The following is a 12,231-nucleotide window of genomic DNA, read 5'->3' as shown; positions in this document are numbered from 1 at the left end:
GTATATCAAAAATTCGGTATTTTCGGTATTTTTTGGTACGGTAAGTGCGGTATTTTGGTATTTCATTATATTTTCCCAGCCCTATATATGGAAGCTTTGTCTCATTCATATATCAATTCATTAATGTATTTTTTATTTTGCAGATAATATATGGAAGCTTTGTCTCATTCATATATCAATTCATTAATGTTAGTATAATATTATATCCATACTTAATTTTGATTATTAACTATGGAGTACAATCTTTTACTCTTCGATTAAAAATTTAGTTGTTCGAATACACTATGTTTACGTGTCAAAACTCAAACCAAGATGAAAAGCATGAATATTTATGCGATATGTGACCGAATCACTAAATTTTTACTCATTTCAACAAATTATGGTACCATCCTTTTAATTATTCTTCCTTAGACATAGTCCATAACCTCGTAACAAAATTGTTGAGATGGCATTGTCTTTCTATGTTCCCACTTCTTGTATTCTTGAAAAGTGGAATATAGTTGAAGATGAATTATCAAATTTTTAGGCCACTTTAATCTTAGAAAATGTTTTTGGTGGTTGGTAGGAGTATAAGTTTCTGTTGTGTTTTAGGTACTCGAGCTAAATAAATAAATAAAAAACAATTCATTCGATAATTGGACTGCACAGCCTCTGATTCCCCACAACAATTAAAAAAAGCAGAAAAAACAAGCATTTGTATATATGATATCTAAGTATCTAACTGTTTTCCAAAGCAAATCTTGATACCTATTACTGGTGAGCCTTCAATATACATGGCCTCCACTCACTCTAGTAATATTCTGTGTTTGCACAACTTATAAACATGCATCTCCTTTTCCTTTTTCCCTATTTTGGCAACAAAAAAAATAATGTACTAACACCTAAAAAATAGTACTACAAGAATATTTGGGCAGTTTTTACTTGTCTATCTCCTGCTTACAAAGAGGGCAGCATGAGATAATCTTGAGCCACTGGTCCACACAGTTGAGGTGAAAAAGATGAGTACATGGCAACTGCCTTATTTCTTCCTTTTCCTTGTACTTAGCCAGACATATACAACACTCCTGCAATAAACAAAACAAATATGTATAAATCTCATCAGCCACCTTTTCCTTTTCAAGAATCAGATAAGATTGAAACATAAGATAACTACCATCAAACATTAACTTCATGCCGACAAACTGTGGGTCATATGATGTGTGTGTTTTAACTTTTACGCTACTGTGAAAGAATATTTGTGTGGGAAAGTAATAGTAAAAAATTACTTGAATCTCAAGATTCTGAGCCTGCTCTACATCCTTGTATCTCCAGCTTGGGAGGGCGGAGAGCTGCTCCTCGGTTGCTCCGCGGCTGAGGGAGGCCGAGTTCATGTTATACCCCAGGAGGGTGCTGAGCAACGGCACGCAGCAGCAGAGCAGCACGAACAGTATGAACGGGAACGAGTAGGTGACAGCCTTCCACGCCAGGAACGAGATGCAGAGGACGTGGAGCTTGGGAGCTCGGTGGTATGATCCGAAGCGCGTGTCGAACACCCACACGTTGCCCATCACAAACCATATCGCAAACAGCAACTCGAGCCACGTCTTGCATTTCTGCAAGTCTCTGATCACACACACACACAAATACATCAGCACCAAAATCAATAAGCACTACTATCATTTGAAATCGAAAATATACGATCCCTACCTCGATTCATCGTGGCTTCGTTCAATATCTCGCTGAGATAGATAAACATGGCTGTAGCGGTAAAGGAGAAGAACGAGGCTAAGGAAGCATCCGAAAGCATAGCCGACGACCCAAATTCGCATCGGCCAAACCGGCTTCTCGTCTTTGGTGATGACCAAAACGTAAGGCGTGACGAGGATTTGAACCGCCAGCGCCACGAACTCCATCAGCATCCATCTCTTCGAATCAAACGGGTTCGGCCCGAGGTCCGACCCTGACCCGTTCTGGTAATGAAACACTCTCCTCAGAAAACTATACGACCTCGACCTCGATATCTTCATCGCTAATCTTATCAAGAACGGAGGCGTATTCCTCGACGGCTGCCGTGGCCACGAGTTCAGGCTAATCCTCTCATCCACAGCTGCCGGCAAAGCCGATGAAATCGATATACCGCTTGCAGAAGTGCATAGTGAATCCGGACTGAAGAAATACCTCGTATTCATTGATTAGTATTTCTCAGAGGCAAAAACACAAACAGTTAGCGCTCAATACTCTTTCTACTCCAAAAACCATGGCCTTAAAAACAAAATTGGCGCAGTAGTAATTAGCAATTTAGCACAACCGAATCTTGATTCTAAAATAGAATAATAAAGAAAGGACGTGATTAAGGTGAGGCGTAGCAGTTGGCAAAAGAGTGGAAGGTGGAAAATGGATGGGGATCGCGACCAAGAATCCAACGGCTTTGCTTTGATTCAAAGTGAGTTGAGAAACAGAGTATGGACGGTTGGCCTAACTTCCTGAGGTCTATTTGTTTAACTGCGAAGCAAGTGTTGTTCATTTGAGAATAGAGGCTTCCTCGCTGTGTCGATTTGATTAGCATAACAAAGCAGTTTTTCTTTGATTGTGATGTTAACGTCGCGAATACTATAAATTAAGCAGACGGGTCTAAGAGAATAAGGTGTGTGACCAGTTGCGATTTTTTAAACGATTTTGATAGTGGCGGTTAGAGACAGAGTAGCTCTGTTGGTTCAATTCCATGGATGCTGCTCTGCTATACATCGTGTGTGGGCCCATGATTTGTGAAGAAGAAGATGTGGAAGCATATAACTGGTCAACCAACAAATTTTGATGCTATCTTTCGCACCGCCGACTTAAGGGTATCCACAGTTGTGATAGCCCAGCAATAGCCCAGCTATAGCCTAGCCACAAACTCCTCCTGCCACATCCTCAATACTAAAAATCCTCCTGCCACATCAGAAATAGCCCAGTCATAGCCTAGCCATATCATAAATAGCCACATCACTAATAACACAATATACGAAATTTAATTTACGAGACATATACGGGAAACATTAATAATACTATTTTAATTTTAAAAAAAGTACAATAAATTTAAAAAAGTACATTAATAATAAAAATTACATTAAAAAAAGTACATTTTACAAAATTAAGATAGAGAGAGTACTCGTTAATACAAGTGGTGCGAATGAAAATGAAGTGCAAATCGCGTATATATAGTGTCTCGAAAATTTAAAAAAAAAACAAAAAAACCGCTGGGCGATGCGCTGGGCGATCCCGACGCTGCAATGGAGCTGAGCGGATCGCCCAGCGCCCGTCGACCGCCTAGCGCTAGGTGATTTTTAATTCCGAAAAACCGCTCGGCGGTTTTCGGAAGCTGCAATGGTTCGCCTAGCGACCGCCTAGCGCCGGCGCTCGGCTAGGCGGTGCGCTAGGCGCCATTGTGGATAGCCTAAGTAAATTCATTTTTATGGAGTATAATACGGAGTATTATGTACTCCCTCCGTTTCGGACTACTCACACATTTCCTTTTCGGCACGGAGATTAAGGAATGAGTGTATAGCAAAGTCAACAATTGCGGCTGTAGGTGATAATTTTTACTAAAAATGGAAAGAGTGCAAATAACTTGGACGCCCAGAAAGGAAATAAGTGCAAGTAGTCCGGGACGGAGGGAGTACATAAAGACAATAAAAATAGACTTTAGTCTTCATTATAATAATAATTTATCCAAATAAAAATACTGAAATAAAAAAATTTATTAAAAGGTGAATTGACAAATAAATCTTAAAAGAGGGTCAAATTATAGTTCCATCTCTTTTTTTTTCCAAAATATGAAAAATAAATCATAAAGTTAGAGAGATTCGTAACCGTCACATCCTTTCATTTTCTAGTAGAATACTTGCTGACGTGACACCCGATTTATAACACGTGGATAAAATGACGTTGGGCGACACGACAAAACGAATATTTTATCCACTTGTTTTAAATTTTCTCTCACACTAGCAAGTAATTCACTAGAAAAAAAAATATGATTAGATGATTGCAAAATTTTTAAGCTACATAATTTTTTTTTGGGTAAAAAGATTTATATTTCACTTTTATTTTATATTGGTATAAAATGTTTGAAGTTTACATAAATCGTATAAAATGTTTCATTATTATTTCATGCTTTGTTCGCCGTGAAGGTAAAGAGTTAATGACGTTCAAACATATATGATGAAATGTGTTAAATTAAAATACTTGCACTGATTATACAAACTTGAAACATTTTGTATCAATAAAAAAATAAAAGTAATACATAATTACCCATATTTTGAAAAACTGTGTGAATGCTTTTGTAATTTATTTGAGAATTTCACTTTATTAAATCAGAATGTTGCCTTATCCAACATGGCCAAGCCCAAGATATTAAAATGAGAATGTTGCCTTGCCTTATCCAGCATGGAAAGCCCAAACTAGTTTCTAATAGCCTGGTCTTTAAATAATGGGCTATCGGCCCATTGTGCTAACTGTTTCTTTGAAATAGAAATAAAAATATTTATATTTATAGGTCGTAAATTGAGTCTTCGAGCTCTGTGTGTCGCCAATTGTCATTATTATCCAACTCCCACAGAAATTCCCAAATCGAAGCACCTCCGATCTCCTAGGGTTTCCAATATCCTACTCGGCGACCGATTGTGAAGATTATCAGCTCTCGAGGTGTATTCCTATCGATCGCAGCTCCGATTTTGAGAATCTCCAGCTCCCGCGATGACGACCGCTGCAAGACCTACCTGGGCACCAGCCAAAGGTGGGAATGAACAAGGGGGAACTCGAATCTTCGGTCCGTCTCAAAAGTATTCGTCTAGGGACATCGCTGCTCATACTACCCTCAAACCTAGGTTCGTTCTTTTCGCATTTATCATCCTCAAATGCTTAGGTTTTGTTTTCTGTTTTCCTTGAAATTTCTTAGGGTTTGTTCCTGTTTCTGGTACATGTATAGAAATTCTGTTTTATTACGTCTTTATTTTACAAACTGGAGTTCTTAACAAGGGAAGAGGTTGGCGTCGAACTATTGGGTGATATACTGATATTTGTTATATAGGTTCAGGTCTTCTACTTTTCTTATAAAAAGAAGGTGGATATATTTAATGTCAAACTTAGGGATTCATCACTTTAGGGTGTAAACTAATTTAGTCTGTCAATGTAGGTGAATAATGAGAATATTTTTCGCGTTGTATTGTTATGGTGATGTTTAACTTTTACTTGGGACTTTCACAAGCTAAAGATATGAATTCAAGTGTTTTTATCCTCATTGAGGACACATAATTAGCATTCTCTGTTTACTCGTACAATTTGATGCCAACTTTAATCTGAATACCAGTTTATTTTGTCCTGATGGTCTGGTGCAGAAAGGAAGGACAAGACACCCAAGATGAGGTGCAAAGGAGAAATCTAAGGGAAGAGCTAGAGGATCGAGAGAGGAGGCATTTCTCATCAAAAGGTTTGGTTTTCTCCATGGCCAACTGAAAGATATATTTCACTTCTGAGTTTTATGTATCTAGCTGTGAGTTCTCAAGTGATTTAATTTGTTAATACAAATCTTTATTCTATGTTATGCAGAGGATAGAGATCGCCGGAAGGGAAATCATCTCCTTTTAGAAGGTAAACAATGCATGGTTGCTCGTCTGGAGTTTGAAAATTGGAACTGTATGCTTTTCTTGAATAAGCAGTAATTGGTCTACTCTATTTGCAGGGTCTAGGAGAGAAGTTGAGGACCGTATTATTCCACGAAGTATAGATGCAGATGATGCTGATGTGAATGCCCAGAGTGATGATGACAGGTTTTCCATTTTCTATTTTTCATCTACTTTTATCATGTTATTGTGTATTTTTGGGTCCTTTCATATGGTGATTTAATGTATTTGTTGTGAAAATCTTTTATAATATTATACTAACCATTTGCAGAGGGCAAGTTAATTTTCTCTGATCCCTTTTGTTGGGATTCGCACACACAAGGCTTTCACACACTCAAGAAGATCACACACACACTCACTGTTGTATGAGATCACACAATGCAGAAACACACACACTCACACTTTGAGTATTGAAGATGATAATCTTGGAGAGAAACTGGAAAACTCTTTATTGATTAAACTCCTACTCTAAACTACATACACGGTTTATGAGCTATTTAAAGCTCTACAATCAAGTAGCAACTGCTACTAACTAACTACAACCAGAATCAAGAAAACAAGAAGAATAACCGCTACACCTCGGCTAACTAACTGCTTCTTCCTTCTCGGCTCAAGACCGAACTGGTTGCTTCTTCCTTCTCGGCTCAAGACCGAACTCCCTTCTCGGCTCAAGACCGAACTCACTTCTCGGCTCAAGACCGAACTCCCTTCTCGGCTAGTTCCAGCTCAAAGCCGAGCTTCCTTCTTCTTCTTCTTCTCGGCTAGTTCCAGCTCAAAGCCGAGCTTACCGAACTCTGCCTTCTTCTTCCAACTGAAATGAGCACTCCATTATTACAATTCTCCACCTGAGGGCTCATCTCAGTTCTTGCACAAACATTGATCAACTTCTTGCAATGATCAAACTTGTCTCTACCTAGAGACTTTGTTAGCATGTCAGCCGGATTGTGCAAGGTGTTAATCTTAATCACCTTCACTCTCCCCTTCTCAATCTCGTCTCTAATAAAATGCAACTTTATGTCTATGTGCTTGCTCCTTTCATGAAAACCCGGATGTTTAGCCAAGCACATAGCTGAGCTGCTGTCACAATGAATCACCATTGTCTTTTGGTCAAAACCAAAGTCAGAAATCACTCCCTGAATCCAAAAACTCTCCTGTACAGCTGCAGTGAGAGCTATATACTCTGATTCTGTTGTTGAGAGAGCAACAACACTTTGCAACCCTGATTTCCAGCTGATTACAGTTCCAAACATGGTGAAAAGATAACCTGTTTGGGACTTTCTGTTGTCCAGGTTTGCAGCATAGTCTGCATCACAATAGCCCTGCACAACCTCCTCAGATTCACCTTCCCAGCCATTGAAGACAATTCCCCAGCCACTGGTTGACTTCATGTACCTCAATATCCACTTAAGAGCATTCCAATGCTCCTTCCCCGGGTCAGCCATGTATCTGCTAGTCACTGAGATAGCATGTGCCAGATCTGGTCTGGTACAGATCATAGTATACATAACACTTCCAACCACACTGGCATAAGGAATAGACTCCATCTCCTCAGCCTCTTGCTTAGATTTAGGGGCCTGCTCCTTTGAAAGCTTAAAACTCTGGGACAGAGGAGTTGATGCAGCTTTTGCATTTTCCATTTTGAATCTCTGCAAAACTTTCTCAATATAGTCAGTTTGCAGCATCCACAGCTTCTTGCAGCCTCTATCTCTCTGAATATGTATGCCTAGGATCTTCCTTGACTCTCCTAGATCCTTCATTTCAAAGCTTGACTTCAGATCTTGTTTAACTTTCTGAATTTCTGTCATAGAAGGCCCTGCAAGTAGCATATCATCCACATAGAGTAATAGGTAGGCAATGGGAGTCCTGCCTGCCTTCTTGATGTAAATACAATCATCATATTCTGACTTGGAGAAGCCAATCTTCTTCATCTGTGCATCAAACTTCTTATTCCACTGTCTAGGACTTTGCTTAAGTCCATAAAGACTTTTCTGTAACAGGCACACCTTGCCTTCTTCTCCAATCTTCACATAGCCCTCTGGCTGTTCCATGAAGATAGTTTCCTCTAGATCTCCATTGAGGAAGGCTGTCTTCACATCAAGCTGTTGTAGCTCCCAGTCAAGCTGATTCACCACAGCCAATAGGATCCTAATTGAAGTGTGCTTCACAACAGGTGCAAACACTTCATTGAAATCGATTCCCTCCTGCTGTGTAAAGCCTCTAGCCACCAGCCTTGCCTTGAACCTGACTCTATCCTTATCAGTGGTCTCAATCTTTCTTTTAAACAACCACTTACAGCTTACCAGCCTCCTTTCCTTACCATCTGTACTCAGCTTGGATTTGTCCACCAAAATCCATGTTTTGTTCTTGAGTAAAGACTCTATTTCCTCATTCATGGCTTCAATCCATCTTTCTCTATCTTTACTCTGCATAGCTTCTTTATATGTGAGTGGATCTGCACCATCAATACTTTCAGCTGCACACAGAGCATAATACACAACATCAGAGAACTTTGTTGGTGGCCTTGTTTCTCTTCTAACTCTGTCCCTTGCAAGCTGATAGTCTCTGATAGAGTCTGATATAGACTCACCAGCCTGGTTGCCCTGAGTTGGAGCCTCTTCTTTATCTGAATCAGACTCACTCCCTGAGTCAGTGACTCCACCTGCTCCTAGGCCAACCCCCACAGACTCCACCTTGAAGAAATCACCCTCATCTTCACTGGAGTCCAGCTTATCTTTCAGGTATGGCATCTGATCCTCCAAGAACACCACATCCCTACTCACCAAGACCTTCTGCTTACCGAGCTCAATACACCAGAGCCTATACCCCTTAACACCCCTCTGATACCCCAACATAATACATTTCAGAGCCCTAGCTTCAAGCTTGCTTTGCCTAGCATGAGCATAGGCCACACACCCAAACACCTTGTATTTTGAGTAGTCACTATGAGCTCCATACCACATGTAATCAGGAGTTTCAGATTTCAGGGCAGTAGATGGGCATTTATTGATGAGATAGGCTGCTGTATACACAGCCTCACCCCAGAACCTGCTGCTCAAACCAGAACCAAGAAGCAGGCACCTCACCCTCTCTAGGATAGTCCTATTCATCCTCTCCACAACACCATTTTGCTGGGGATTACCAGGAACAGTACGGTGCCTCTTCATACCCTTCTCTCTACAAAACAGATCAAACTCAGCAGACAAGAACTCTAGGCCATTGTCTGTTCTTAAGCATTTAACACTTCTACCCTTCTCTAGCTCAACCTCCTTACACCATATCTTGAACTTTGTGAGTGTTTCAGATTTTTCTTTAAGAATATATACCCACAACTTCCTTGTATAGTTATCAATGATAGCTAGATAATACTTTCCTCCACCAATTGAACACACCGGTGAAGGCCCCCAAAGATCACTATGTATGTAGTCTAAAGGGGCTGTAGAAGAGTGAATACCTGTAGGATAGGGTGCCTTCTTTGCTTTTCCAAGTATACACTGCTCACAGGGGTCCATCTTGTTGAAATCTCCAGAGATCAGGCCCTTCTTGATGAGTTCTTTCAAGCTTCCTTCAGCTGGATGGCCCAGCCTCTTGTGCCATAGCATTAGGGAATCATCTGACACAGCATTGCTTTCTCCATCAATAGCCTTAGCCTTCAGATAATAGAGAATATGCTCTCTGTCAGCCTCCATCATCACTGCATCTCCAGATTTCACAAACAATTTTCCTTGACTCATCAATATGGTGAACCCTCTCTGCTCCAGCATTCCCAATGAGATGAGATTCCTCTTCACTTCTGGAATATACCTCACCCCAGTTAGGATCTTTATAGAGCCATCTTGTAGGCTTAGCTTTACCTTCCCTATTCCTCTGATCTGACAAATGTGATTATTTCCAAGAACAACCGTACCCGATGCTTCTTGAAGATCATGAAACCAGCTTCTATTGGGGCACATATGGAAGCTGCACCCCGAGTCCATTATCCACCTGTGACTGACCCCACTGTCACTAATATTCATAAGTTGAGCCGGGGGATCAGCACTCTCCACACAATCAGATTGGTTGTGTCCCTCAGAGGCCATCTTTCTCTTCCATGCATGACAATCTTTCTTCAAATGTCCAGGTTTCTTGCACCAATAGCAAGCTCTGGTTTCCTTCTGAGCATCAGAACTTGAGGGTTTAGGGCCCTCAAACTTCTTCTTGAAGTTCTGCTTCTTGAACTTCTTCACATTCAAGGCCTCTGCAGCTTGAACATTGGAGCTTGCAGAGCCTCTGTTGGCTGTCTTCTGGAGTTCTTTGGCCATCAAGGCTGAATAGACTTCTGCATAGGTGATAGGTTTATCTCTTCCATAGATAATTGCATCACTTAACTGGTCATACGAGCTAGGCAAGGCATTCAATGTGAGAATGGCCTTATCCTCATCTGAAATCTTGACATCAACAGATCCCAGGTCATCAATGATCTTGTTGAACTCCTCTAGCTGCTCAATGATGGACCTATCTCCAGAAAAACTATAGGCATACAGCCTCTTCTTGAGATACAGCCGGTTAGCCAAGGATTTGGCCAAGTAAACTTCATCCAACTTGTCCAAGATCTCCACCGCAGTCTTGGCTTCTTGAACATCCCTCAAGACCTTATCTCCAAGGCACAGAATCACTGCAGAATGTGCCTTGAGCTGCATCTCCTCCATCTTTGCCTGAGCTTTATCATCAAGCACTGGAGCCTTTCCTTTCTCCTCTGGTTTTGCAAGAACTGCGGCCAAGCCTTGTTGAATCAAAACCGCCTTCATCTTCATCTTCCACAGGCTATAATCATTCTTGCCTGTGAACTTTTCTGCATCAAGCCTTGCTGCCATCTCTGAAACCGTTTGATCCTCTGCAAATCAGCTTCAATATCCCTTCCCGCAGACGGCGCCACTTGTTGGGATTCGCACACACAAGGCTTTCACACACTCAAGAAGATCACACACACACTCACTGTTGTATGAGATCACACAATGCAGAAACACACACACTCACATTTTGAGTATTGAAGATGATAATCTTGGAGAGAAACTGGAAAACTCTTTATTGATTAAACTCTTACTAAACTACATACACGGTTTATGAGCTATTTAAAGCTCTACAATCAAGTAGCAACTGCTACTAACTAACTACAACAAGAATCAAGAAAACAAGAAGAATAACCGCTACATCTCAGCTAACTAACTGCTTCTTCCTTCTCGGCTCAAGACCGAACTGGTTGCTTCTTCCTTCTCGGCTCAAGACCGAACTCCCTTCTCGGCTCAAGACCGAACTCCCTTCTCGGCTAGTTCCAGCTCAAAGCCGAGCTTCCTTCTTCTTCTTCTTCTCGGCTAGTTCCAGCTCAAAGCCGAGCTTACCGAACTCTGCCTTCTTCTTCCAACTGAAATGAGCACTCCATTATTACACCTTTTTATTGAAAAGATAAAATGTTCTATTTATGTTCGCATAAAAATCTTTTCTCTTGGTAATTGCTGACTCAGTATATTAAACATTTGTTGTAGTGATGAAGATGATGATGATGATGATGAGGAAGCACTTCTGCTTGAGCTTGAACGTCTAAGGAGAGAAAAAGCTGAGCAGAAAGAGCGAGAAGTAAGCAGCGTGTTTTCTGTTGTTTTCAAGTTTATGCAGTTATCACTCTTCCTATTGATTGCATTATGTTCTAAAATTTCCAAATTGAAGTATTAACCTAGTAAAACGGGTCTAAGGCATTGCATGCATGTTATATAGGTGGAGTGTATAATTGGAGTTCATGCTAGTCCAATTCATGAATTGTGCTAGGAATGTGAAAATGTAGTCATGATGAAAACTGATGACTTTTTCTCTTTGTAGGAACGTGAAAAACAAGATGAGGAGTTGAAAGCTAAAGAAGAGCAACTTTTGCGTGGAAATCCTCTACTAAACAATCCAACTTCTTTTAGTGTAAAGAGGAGGTACCATAACTATTCCTTCCTTTTGTCTCCTTGGTTTGGGGGGTTGCATCTTTCCTTCAACCTTTTAAAGTTTTTTTTCTATTTCTTTACTTATTTTATTTTATGCCCAGCTAATCATTCTTCGAATCCAACTTGTTCAGGTGGGATGATGATGTGGTTTTCAAGAACCAAACTCGTGGTGAGACCAAGACTCCTAAGCGCTTCATCAATGACACCATCAGGAGCGACTTCCACAGGAAATTTCTCCATAAATACATGAAATAATGACTTCGCCATTTCACTGATAGAGCTCTGGCCTGATGTTGAGAATTGGGACCACCAAGTGAAACAGTTCTTTGGTCCAAGTATTGATGTGTTATGTGGATTGTATGTGTTTCGAAACTCGTAAAGATTGTATGGATTGTATGTGTTTCACCCTGGAATCCAGTCCCAATATACAGGTTTACCTGATTCCGTTATTAAATATTAAAGCTGCCTTGGATTTATGATGTGGGTGAAATTAGATTATGGTTGCAAGTTGTTGCTTATTATTGTTGCCATATAGTATAATTATATATTGTCAAAGATGAGGTGTGTTTAGCACCTTTGGGTAAAATGAAATCACTATATTGGTAGTACTATATATCAAATGCTGGCTTAGA

At 40.4% G+C, this 12,231-nt stretch overlaps 2 protein-coding genes across 2 annotated transcripts; one reads left to right on the top strand and one right to left on the bottom strand.

Moving 5' to 3' along the window:
* Nucleotides 1–668: 668 nt before the first annotated feature.
* Nucleotides 669–2,617, bottom strand: LOC121753929 (E3 ubiquitin-protein ligase At4g11680-like). Its single transcript, XM_042149224.1, has 3 exons — nucleotides 1,687–2,617; nucleotides 1,266–1,602; nucleotides 669–1,064 (listed from the first exon to the last, which is right to left on the bottom strand). The coding sequence occupies exons 1-3, from the start codon at nucleotides 2,166–2,168 to the stop codon at nucleotides 918–920; spliced, it is 966 nt and encodes a 321-aa protein (XP_042005158.1). The 5' UTR covers nucleotides 2,169–2,617; the 3' UTR covers nucleotides 669–917.
* A 1,973-nt stretch (nucleotides 2,618–4,590) lies between these two features.
* On the top strand, nucleotides 4,591–12,053 carry LOC121753930 (protein CWC15 homolog A-like). Its single transcript, XM_042149225.1, has 7 exons — nucleotides 4,591–4,844; nucleotides 5,355–5,446; nucleotides 5,566–5,607; nucleotides 5,699–5,786; nucleotides 11,159–11,249; nucleotides 11,490–11,590; nucleotides 11,731–12,053. Exons 1-7 carry the CDS (start codon nucleotides 4,714–4,716, stop codon nucleotides 11,852–11,854), a joined length of 669 nt encoding a protein of 222 aa, XP_042005159.1. The 5' UTR covers nucleotides 4,591–4,713; the 3' UTR covers nucleotides 11,855–12,053.
* The last annotated feature ends 178 nt before the right edge of the window (nucleotides 12,054–12,231 follow it).

Source organism: Salvia splendens, chromosome 11 (genome assembly GCF_004379255.2).
Source record: "Salvia splendens isolate huo1 chromosome 11, SspV2, whole genome shotgun sequence".
In the NCBI taxonomy this organism is placed as follows: Eukaryota; Viridiplantae; Streptophyta; class Magnoliopsida; order Lamiales; family Lamiaceae; genus Salvia; species Salvia splendens.
Note: the sequence above shows the minus strand (reverse complement) of the source record. Positions and strands in the feature narration are given on the sequence as shown.